The sequence below is a fragment of the Aulonocara sp. 'chitande type north' Nkhata Bay genome, linkage group LG22, assembly GCF_057382095.1.
Source record: "Aulonocara sp. 'chitande type north' Nkhata Bay isolate Kocher_YH1m ecotype deep benthic linkage group LG22, A_spYH_male_GT1.1, whole genome shotgun sequence".
Taxonomy (NCBI): domain Eukaryota; kingdom Metazoa; phylum Chordata; class Actinopteri; order Cichliformes; family Cichlidae; genus Aulonocara; species Aulonocara sp. 'chitande type north' Nkhata Bay.
In genome coordinates, this window is record NC_141364.1 from 2865346 (window position 1) to 2876692 (window position 11347).

The 11347-nt window shown below is 39.8% G+C and overlaps 1 protein-coding gene across 4 annotated transcripts; it reads left to right on the plus strand.

Annotated features, from left to right (window-relative positions):
- Window positions 1-253: 253 nt before the first annotated feature.
- On the plus strand, window positions 254-10589 carry LOC147303188 (CD209 antigen-like protein C). Of its 4 annotated transcripts, none has more exons than XM_086279967.1 (7): window positions 4424-4580; window positions 4968-5084; window positions 6565-6675; window positions 6755-6859; window positions 7115-7254; window positions 9589-9740; window positions 10469-10589. In XM_086279967.1, the coding sequence occupies exons 1-7, from the start codon at window positions 4424-4426 to the stop codon at window positions 10587-10589; spliced, it is 903 nt and encodes a 300-aa protein (XP_086136093.1). The 4 variants fall into 4 exon arrangements, with proteins under 4 accessions (XP_086136097.1, XP_086136093.1, XP_086136094.1 ...); XM_086279968.1 differs by having other exon boundaries at window positions 6565-6633; window positions 6776-6867; window positions 7120-7254; XM_086279970.1 differs by having other exon boundaries at window positions 6565-6633; window positions 6776-6859.
- The last annotated feature ends 758 nt before the right edge of the window (window positions 10590-11347 follow it).

Genomic DNA, 11347 nt, shown 5'->3' on the forward strand with positions numbered 1-11347 from the left:
GCTGACTTAGTTTCTATTTCTGTCGTATAACAGCCAGTTATATTTATAAATAACTTTTTAGCTTCTTTTTTTATTTTAAACAAACTCTCAGTAAAAAGTTTGCTAACCACAATGCAAAGCAGAAATGAAGTTGGCCCCTCTGTTGGTGTTTTGGTCTGCTGCTACTTCCTGTTTGATGTCTATTAAAAGCTGCCCGACTCAGAAACAAACCAGACAGACACTGAAGCCTCGTCAAACACTCTCACCCACCAAGATGTCTGCAGAAATTCAAGCTGCAGCAGATTTTCGAGTGAAATACAGCAGAAGGACCCACAGTGATGGACGACAGAGAGAGTACAGCGAGGTGCAGATGATAGACGATGGAGAGCAGCATCCTGATGTTGGGATACAAGAAGCTGGTAAGTAGGAAGCAACAAACATTTCAAAAGTTTACAATGAAGGAGGGAAGTGCTGCATGACTCTAATGGCTTATCCAGCAGGAGCTCTTCGGTGGTGCAACAGAAGTTTAAAAACAAACTTGCTAGAAACTGTGTGGAGCACAAATAACCTCAGAAAACAAGTTGATGTACATTTTTCAGAGCCAATTATAATATTAGGTTTTTTTTAGGCTTCAGTGACACAGGCCTAGACACAAGTTAGTAACCCATTGGTGGCCTTCGTACACTATTGCTGGTAGATTGGTCTTGCAACGTTTGTGTGGAAGTGATCAAGTGTGTTGCATCGAGTGCGATGCAAACTAGAAACAGAGAACATTTACCTTCAGGGTTAAAGTTGCTAAAGCCAGTTTGTACAAAAGGTTCAACTTTTACTTTGAAGGTAAATGTTAAAGAAGAATCTTCATACACAAAAGTGAATTATGGAGTTCCACAGGGTTCAGTGTTAGGACCAGTTTTGTTTACATTATACATGCTTCTGTTAGGCAGTATCATCATAAGGCATAGCAGACATTACCACTGCTGTGCAGATGATACCCACCTTCATCTGTCTATCAAGCCACACACCAATGAGTTAAACTGGCCATCATTAAGTGGTCTCTATGCCTGCTTGGCTGGGACCTAACATCTCAAAATAAGTCTTCCTGTGAGCAAATTATGAAGATTATTCATAATTATCATTATTAATATTGTCCTTTGCTTTAAAAGAGGTTTGTCAGACACTGTTGAAGAATCAATACATGTGGGAATAAACTAAAGATATGATTTTGCACCAAATTATATCAACCATGTTTTCCTCCAGTAGAACATTTTACCTGATTTCCTGTAATTCTCAAATATACAAGATCAACTTGTTGGAAATGTCATTATTACTACAAGGCAGATCCATTTAATTAAGGCATGCACCAGTATTAAAAATCTCAATTAAAAAGAAATCAGTAATATTATTATATAAAAAAGTTGGGTTTTTTCCCTTTTAGGTGTTGACACTCAGAAGAAGCTTCCAGCTGGGAAACGAAGCAGTTTCAGAGGTTTTGAAGTGAACCTGGGAGTGCTGTATCTGCTGATTCTGGCTGCAATCACGACACGCTGTGAGAAATTTTATTACCATGTTGTGTTATCTCTCCAAAACCCCATGTACTTAGAGACTGTGTCTGCACCCAAACCAACAAAAAACAAATGAAGAATGTGGATTATTAAACATTAGGTGTCTCTCTTCCAAATCTCTGTGAGTACATGAATTAATAATTGATCATCAAAACTGTCTTACTCTGGCTTACAGAAACATGTTTACAGCAGGATGATTATATTAGTTTCAATGAATCAACACCTCCAAGTTATACTAATTGTTAGAATTCTCTACCCTTAGGCAGGATCGTGAGAAGACATAGCATACAGTTTCACTGCTATGCAGATGACACCCAATTCTATCTGTCCATGAAGCCAGATAACACACACCAATTAGTTAAACTGCAGGAATCTCTTAAAGACAGAGACTTAGAAACTAGACTATGAACAGAACACACAGCTGGGTATGAGGGAGACCGCAACGCAGGACAGAGGGAGATGCAGCCATAAATACACACAAGGGCAAACATAAAGACTGCTAATGAACCTAAAACATAAACCATAATACAAAAATGACACCAAAACACAAGAACTCAAAAACACTGGGTCACAATGACCCAAACCATGACATGTTTTTCTTACAGGCTTTTGACAGCATGGCTCTCTGTTGTTGAGTAAATGTTCGATGGTTGCTTCAGACCACTCATAGTTCTTTGATTATATTAACAAACGTGACAGGAAACTGAAGGTAACAAGATATTTTACCATTTCTGCTTTTAGCATATTTGCATTGGGATCTTTTTTTTACCCACCCAGTTCAAGTGCATAGTTATAGCTGAAGTGGCTGCTATATGACAAACATGTTATAGTGAGACAAAAACATAACATTTAGATTGGACCCCATAACAGTGGCAGGCAGCCTGCATGCTTCTACCAGTAGTTGGACCGGATCTGCCCACAGTTTTTCCTATCTTTGGAAGGCTGACACTCCACTGTTTTCCTCAGCTGTCAATGAGTGATAAACATCAATCTTTATTTACTCTGGAAAGTGTCATAAAACTTTGTGAAAGGAGTCAGGGAAGCTCAGCCATACTGAGGTTTGAAGATAGGTTGAAATGTTGGTAGTTGAAGTCAAAGTAAACTTTAATATCTCTGCTATATAAAGTTCAGTTTAAAGAGAGACGAGACAACGAGGCTCCAGTTCCATACAGTGCAAGAGAAAACAATAAATCTAGGAAGAATAAGAATAATAATAAGAATAAATATATATATATACTTTGAGACTGAGGTAAGGGGAGCAAATAGACACATATACTAGTGTATATTTACTTTACTTTAGTGTATAGTGCTGTGTTTTTGCCACTGTTAACCATGGTTAGCCTCCGTTAGCTGCTGTTAGCTTTGGTTGGCCTTTGTTAGCTGCTGTTAGCCGTGGTTAGCCTCTGTTTGCTGTTCTTAGCTGTGGTTAGCCTCTGTTAGCTGCTTTTAGCCTTTGTTAGCTGCTGTTCACTATTGTTAATCAAGCTTTCTTTGAAGTGGCAGTAACTTTGTTGGGCTTTAACGTTGAGTGAATAAAGCCTATTATGTGAGAATGAAATCAAACTATTTACCAAAGTGTAAGTGTGATTTTTAGAACACTTGAGCCTAACATCTGCTGGTATAATAATAGCTTATACCATGCTGTTGTTATGTTTGCTGTCCTTCTCTTGTTCCTTTGCGATGAGAGGGTTGCATGTCTAATCTGCTGACAATAAGTAATTGTTACAATATCAAGAAAAAATAAGTATGTCTATGCACGTTTCATGTGTTAGACTCCTGACTTCAGCTCAGGAGATGAGGGATGAAGTGAGGATGAGGAGGAGCATTTTATTAAGATTCTGTTCAGGTTTTCACTTCTTCTTCTTCTTTCAGTGTTATTCCGAGCGAGCCCCTCCAAGATGTAATCTAGTTTGCACTCAGAGGTCTTATTCTGAGTATTCACGGCAGCCGTAAGCTTCTCCAAGATCTTATCCGTGCTGCACTCAATGAGCCCATTTTGAGAAACTCACGCCTTGTCCCATCATTTCAATCCCAGCGGGCAGCCTTGTGGGGGTTTGAACAGCCGGTTCCGCTTTTTTAATTCTTCGATAAGTCAGGGCCAAGCCAGCTCCGATCAGCAAGGACCCTGTTATCATGGTTCCGAATAGGTCGATATCTTCAGCACTCAGGCTCACCCGAGCCCAGACTTCTCGTTGAGAAAAGGGTGTCAATTGCATTCAGGGACCAGATTGATCAAATCCATAATTCCTCTTTTACGTTTTAGAGAACAGACTGTGAGAGAATGTTCCAGGGAAAGTAATACAAAAAACACGAGACTAGAGAAGGACATAAGAGGCTAAGCAGGGAAGCTAAGGGAGAGGAGGAGGAGGGGAGGAGAAAAGTGCGACCTCCTTCGTCAAGAGCAAGTGTTAAAACTTAACATGTTTTTCTATCAGGCAAAAGAAAAAGGTGTTGCTGACAAAGAGACATTTCCTGCTTTGTGCACACTGTGAGCATGAGGTGTGAATGTGGTTGTGGTTTGTCTCACCATGAGCTCACCTTTAGTTAAACAAAGAAAAATGAAATTATTTTTGTTTCATGCAAAATGTTTTTACACTTTTCTGAGTGGCTTTGCAAATATAAATACAATGAAATGTTCTATTTGTGTGTTCCACCACACTGGAGGTTTTTATTCACATTAATTAAATGACAGTTTAGGTCTGTGGTTCTTTGCATGCTGCCACTTCCTCAAAGCTTCTTCCTGTCTGAAAGAAGACAGAAGGCTGGACAAGAAACACTGAGAGCAGCATCAGTACAGAACAGCTTGATATCTACCAGGGTCAGTACTGCAGAACTGTTAGAGTACAGCTTAAACTCCTGCTCAGCGTCTCAGTCCTCTCAACATGTCCTCAGATATTTATGCTGAACCAGATCTATCAAAGAAGGTGAGATACAGCAGAAAGGAGGACGGAGCAGAGTGGGAGCAGAGGGAGGTGGATATCTACGAGAGTGCAGATGAGATCAGAGATAGTTATGATCATTTTCAATCGGAGGAAGGAGGTAAGTCAATTATAAAAACAAATGTACTGTAGAGTTTGTAGAGCTCTGTGAACGGGAAATTTATTTACACACTTTAGTCACAGTGCAGATGTTATATTTCTTTTGTTTTTGGCTAAGCTGATACAACCTCAACCGCAGGTCTATTAAGCCTTTCATGCATGAATTACTTTTCAAAGAGTTTTTTACATGTCCACTTAGGTGGACAACATACATTTGAAATTAAGTGTTTGGTATGGAGTGACGCATCAGTGTCCAATGTAGTGGTTTATGTGTAAGTAGACCATCAACACTGACACAAATACAAGACAGCCTGTAGTGACCACTATGTGTTAATCACAGAGTGACAGGAAATAAGCACAAACCAACATCCACACTGCTTTCTAACAGGACCACAGACTCTTAATCCTCCTTCAGTCCTGAAGGGCTCTTTCAGATGTGCTACACTGGGTCTAAGAGTGCTGTGCCTCCTGATGTTAGCTGGGATCATCATCCTGTCCATATGCTGTAAGATAAGATACAACCTCTGAACTTCTCCTGCAAATGAATGTATGACTGATACTGAATCCCAGCAGCCAACAAACATGCAGCTTCACAACCAGAACGTGTCCTTCTGCCACAGCAAATACAGGAAGTACATGAAGCCAACACAGAAGCAGCAAACACTGCAGTTCCTTTAATGACCACTGGAGGCTGATGCTGAAAGCGAGTCAGTCCCCACAGACTCCCATGTTAAAATGAGCACCTTTGCTGCAGTAAAAACATGTTTCCATTCAGGACCAAATGAGTTTTGGTCTCTAAGGATAGTTTCCTCTTCATAAAAACTGCACGGTGGCATTTTAAATGGAATTCTCTGATCAATAATATGAGCTGCTGTGTGGTACAGCCTGACCAACACGTTGGTTTTGCTGACTGAGCTTCTAGTATTTCATGAGTCTGTTACTTAGCACTGATTAGCAGGTGTGTGTCTGTGTGCATGATTCCTGGCTCATATCTTGTGTGTGTTGTGGAGTGAATGTTCTTGTTGTTCCTTCAAACTCTTCACTCAACACGCTGATTCTGTGATTACATCAACAAAGCAGACAGGCAGCAGCATCTGCTGCAGACTGATGCAGGTGCAGCCACACTATGTTAGACAGTGGCCGTCTGTCATTGTGCGACTAGTTAGTTCACTTGCTGTATTAAGCAGGTAGCTAACAAGCTAATGTTAGCTCCATTCATCTGCTGGGATATATCAATGAATCTTTTTTTATTACATCAAATCACAACAACAGTTGCCTCAAGGTTCTTTATATTATCAGGTAAAGACTCCACAATAACAAAAACAACAACACAGAGAAAACTTCCAGCAGCTGCTGATGTTTGGATTTTAAGGTGGTTTGATTCTATGTTTTAAATCAGTTGATGATCTTCAGCTGACCTTTAGCTCCTGGTGGAGCTGTGACAGACTTAATGCTGGATCAGCAGAAACATCACAAATCTATGATGTGAGAACAGAGACGCCTGCAAAAGGACGTCTGAAAGCAGGAAGTTCCTGGAAGCTGCAGGAAGAAACATTTATTAATTATAAATAAGCAGAAAGAGGAAGTGTTGAAGCCTCAGAGCAGCTTTGACTGAATGTAAAAAGACATATTTTCAGTGAGAACAGGCACATGTCACATGAGTCAGAATCTATTCTTTCAAAGCATATAGATAACATCTCTGACTACAGGTGTAGAAATGCTGTTTGACTCTTCACCTTCTTCCTCCACACTGAAGCACAATTATTCTGAATCTTGTCAGTGGTTTTTGTTCACAGTTGATACGTATTTAGCTCATCAGATTTCCTGTAGTTCTAACACCTCCACCCACAGGACATGTTAAAGAACAATGGCTGCAAGTTTCTGACTCTTATTGATATTTGACAAAGCAGAGGAAGAAGATTATTTCTGTTCAATGTTTCACTCATTTTATTTTATTTTATTTTGGTTTCACTAAAATATTTCAGATGCTTTGAACAAGAGTGAAAACAAAAGACTTCATGCTAAATGTGACAAACTGAACCACGTTTACAATGACACCAAAAAGAATCACACTGAGCTCCAGGATGAACTTCAAGGTAAGCAAACACCAAGTTCTTATATCACAGATATATTTGTAGAACATTTTAACTTAATTTGAATCTTTTTTCTCTAAAGACACAAAAACCAGCCTGACTCAGTTACAGAGCCGTTATGATGAACTGAGTAAAAACCACAGTCAGCTACAGGAAGAAGTGAAGAAGCTGAAGGAGAAGATAGAAGGTAATAAAGTTTGAATAACTGATAGAAAACATCAGTGTTACACAGTGATAACCTGATTGTGTCTTTGTTTTGAATCCTACATGTTTGATGCTGTGTAACAGTTTCTCTGTATAAATGTAAGTTTCAGTTCATTATGAATAAGAGAGAAAACCTGAGTTTAAATGAAGCATTTACAGGGAAAATGACAGGAACCAAAGATTCATGTGATACAACAGGACACAAAGTCTGACTTTAAAACATGTGTTTGACTTTAAGAGAAGTGTCCTGATCGATGGATGAGATTTGGAAGCAGCTGTTACTTTAAATCCACTGAGAGTAAAACTTGGTCTGAGAGTCAAAACCACTGTAAGACCAGAGGAGCTGATCTGGTGATGATAAACAGCAGAGAGGAACAGGTGGGTGTGTTTGTTCATGTCTGTGTGATCTTTGATGGAGCTGACAGTGAGTTACAAAGTTCTTCATACTGTGAATTAAAGCCACACATTGATGATAAGTATACATGTGCAAACATACAGACACATAAACAAAGCAGCACATTCATTCCATCAGAAACACAACAGTTAGAAACTATGGAGGAAAATAAAGGGGAAAAGATTGAGGGAGAGCTAACCTGTAAAAATGAGTTTCAGCCGTTAACAGTCAGCTGACCTGATAGTCTGAGGAAGGCTGTTCCACAGTTTGGCTGCAACAAGCTCAAAAGCACGATGGCCTCTGGTGTTCAAATCAGAGCGAGGGACAGTTGGGAGACGCTGATTAGATGATCAGAGAGGCCGGCTGCAGTGATAAGGTCCAAGAAGCTCTGCTATATAAGCAGGGGCCTGTTCATGCACAGCTTTATATGTTCATAACAGGATTTAAAAGAGGATTCTGAATTTCACTGTAAGCCAGTGAAGAGAAGCAAGAATAGGTGAGATATGAGACTGCAGGCCAGGTTTTGTTTGCAGCCTTGCTGCTGAGTTCTGCACTAACTGCAGACCAACTATGGAGGACTGAGAAATGCAGGTGAAAAGTGAATTACAATAATCAGGCAGGAGAAAGTATGAACTCAAAGTTCCAGATGATTGAATCACAGTAAAGATTTGATCTTTGCAATATTTCTGAGCTAAAGGAAACAAGACTGGCTGACCTTTGACATGTGAGGCTCAAAATGCAGCTGTTGGTTCAAAATGATCTTTAACAGGTGATTGGATGTTACTGGTGAGGGGGACGATGTACTGACTGACCTCCTCAGAGAAACTGAGCCAAACAGCACAACTTCAGTTTGAGATGAAGGAAGTTTAAATCCATGAAGTGATGACAGAGAAGCATTCACTGAGGCAGGAGAGGCTCGACAGAAAAGCATTAGTGTGTGTGTCATCTGCACAGCAGTGCTAGGAGATCCCATTAAAACCATTAAGCAGGTGTCACAGGGGCAGCATTTATAAAGAGAACAGAACTGGTCCAAGGACTGAGGCATGTGGGACTCAGATGAGGACACACATTGATTAATATGAAGTATCTGTTTGATAAGTATGAAGAAAACCATGTGAGAGCAGCACCAGTGATGCCAGTTTGTAGTGTGTTAATAAGAGGAGCACCATCAACAGTATGAAGGCTGCAGAGAAGTCAAGCAGGACTCAAATGGAGTCTTTATCCCAGCGCAGAAGAATCTGGTTAGTAACTTTCATGAAAGCTGTTTCAGTGCTGTGGTTTGTCTGGAACCAGGTTGGAATTGATCAAAGATCTGAAGGAGCTGACGAGCAACTTGATTTAAAACAGTGGGATGTAAGGAGGGTTGATCCCACTCAGAAAGACTCTGGCTGTTTGAAAGTCAGCTGAAATGAAAGGGACTGGTTTCTAATAGAGAGAAGTCAGGGGGAGATGGCAGCAGGAAGGAGTTTGAACTCCAACAACAGAACTGGAGGAGAGACTTGGGGCGGTTGAAGAGGTACAGACTTGAACTCTGACCTGATACTGTTGATGTTGCCAGTGAAGAAATCTAAAAATGTCCACAGTCATTAGAAGACATGGGAGTGACAGCAGTTTGTCTCTGGGAAGACAACACTGACTGTAAGCCTGTCAAAGATGATACATCTGTGATTGGATAGTAGGTCAGACATGTGGAAGGTCAGCGTTATGTGTGGGGCCGACAACATGATGCACTACATGAAATGATGCTGCAGTGTTCATCAATTGTGTGGCAGTGTTGTTAGAGGGATCATCAATAAGTAAATTAGACTCATCTACTAAAATGACTTTATGAACAATAACCGATGAGAGAAGATTAGAGAATCCATTCAGGAAATGATTGCAGGATTTGGGAGGTGGATCGATTACAATACAGCAAACTGGAGATTCACATTGAATTATGAAGGAGAGGAATTCAAAGCAGTTAAAGAACCAGGATTAAATGGGAACCAGTTCAGATGATCCTTAGAAACCAAGTCAACACAAAACATTGAAATAACAGAAATGTTATAAAATGAGAGAAATCCTCATAATCCAGATTATTTTTCTGATTCAATCCAACTGAATCAAATGATTTGTTAACACTGATTCCACTGCAACACTGACTGAGCTACAGGAGGAGCTGATATTCATTGATTCTTTGGCTCTTTCTGATTTCTGCACAATGGAAGAAAAGTTTCATCACAGTTATTCTTCCTTCAGACATGTTCACAAGATGATGTCACTACAACAGAAGTGCTGAATTATGACTGGAGACAATATTTGTGTCTCTTCTCAAACAGGAATTTGTCAATGAACTGAACCTGAGAGGAGAGTCCTGGATTGGTCTGGAAGCTAAACGGCCATCAGGAGGATATAAATGGTCAGGAGGATATAAATGGCTATCACGAAGATCTAAATGGGAATGGGTGGACGGATCAGCGCTGACAGAAACGTGAGACATTAGTTTGTTTCTATTCCAGAGTTATTATTTAGAAGTGAAACATTGATGTTTTGGAAGATAGATCAGCAATACATGAGCTGAGCTATTTTCCAACAGCCCCACAAACTGAATGTAAAGAAAAGCAGAAATCCTCCTTTGAATGAACAGCTGTGCTTGAACTCTCTTCATCTGCAGTCTGTGATGACGTTCAGTTACAACAAGTCAGTTTGAAGGAATCAGGATTGAAACATGTTCAAAGCAGCGACCGACACATTTCACTTTGTTCAATTTGTCTTCATGTTTTTGTGCTGTAATGTTTCTTTTCTCACAGAACAAAAAGTGTTTCAGAGAATTCCTGTCTCTTCTTCTTTGGTGTTTGTAAAACTTCAGAACATATGAAGGAAGAAGCTTCAGTAAATATGACCTGATAGACACACATTTCAAAGTGATGTCTGTAAACAGCTGACAAAACAGTTTCAAACAGCAGAAAGTCAGCTCTGACTTCTTTTTATTCTCCATTTTTACAGCAGGAAGATTTCATATTCATCAAAGCTTGAAAGCTGTTTTAGTGTGCATGATGATTCTCAGAGAAAAGTCTAAAGGAGGGAAAGTGGGCGAGAAACCTGGGAAAGAAATACAGCAAATATTGGAAATATTCCAAAAGAGACGCATATTTATATGAATGTGACAATAGTTATGAGTTTAGTCCAGTTTCATATCAGATTTGATCTCTCTGACAGGTTCTGGGCACCAGGACATGAGAATCCCAGTTATGATCACTATGGAGTCTGCTGTGACTATTATGGGAGATGGACACGGTCATATTATCCTAATTCAATGACCTTCATCTGTGAGAAATGAGTTTGGTGCTTTGATGTAAATGTTTGAATAATCCAACCAAAGACACCTCACTATGAAATGTCCTGCATGAGCCTCAGACTCAGCTTACAGTCTTTACTTGTTCATTCTGCATCATATATTGATTACATATATTGTCCCTCTGTGCTCTGTGCTGTACAGTAAGGTTGGAAGTCATCCACACAAAACCTTGAAGTACTTCATTACTCTGTAGTTCCAGCAAATTGTTCTAATAAAAGTCAAAGTGCAGCTTGTCTTTACTTGGTTTATTCATCAGCCTGTTGGTCCTAAAACTACAGTAAATGTCTTGTTTCTAAAAGTTCAGCAAAAAATATCAAATGTGGGTTACTGCTGGTTAGTTAGTGTGACTTCATACAAACCTGTGTGTTACACCAGTGGAAGAAGCTTTTCCTTCATCAGTCTTCTTGTTTCTTACTATAGGGCTGAACAGCTACACTAACACTCTCTGGCTCTATGCTGCCCCCCTGTGGTCACAGTTGTAGTCAGTGTTGGTATGAAATGTTTGAAAGCTTCAGCACCACAGACAGCTGCAGGCAGCTCCACCCTCTCTGTACTATGTCTTTCTTAAACAGAAATAAGACAAAATAGAAACAGTAGAAGAAAATATAAAAGGCCAATTCAAATATAAAATAGACACAGCGGTCTGCAGCATCAGCAGAAGTGATACAAACAGGTGCTGAGATGCAGTGAACATAGAGCAGCATTATTATTTTCAGACTCGTGGATGGGAAATAATACAT

What these genes read in the sequence shown, in the direction of transcription:
- LOC147303188 (XM_086279967.1), top strand. Translation starts at nt 4,424, where the DNA reads ATGTCCTCAGATATTTATGCTGAACCAGATCTATCAAAGAAGGTGAGA. An exon ending in CATCATCCTGTCCATATGCT is followed by an intron (nt 5,085 to 6,564) that starts GTAAGATAAGAT and finishes AAAATATTTCAG; the next exon opens with ATGCTTTGAACAAGAGTGAA. An exon ending in TAAACAGCAGAGAGGAACAG is followed by an intron (nt 7,255 to 9,588) that starts GTGGGTGTGTTT and finishes CTTCTCAAACAG; the next exon opens with GAATTTGTCAATGAACTGAA.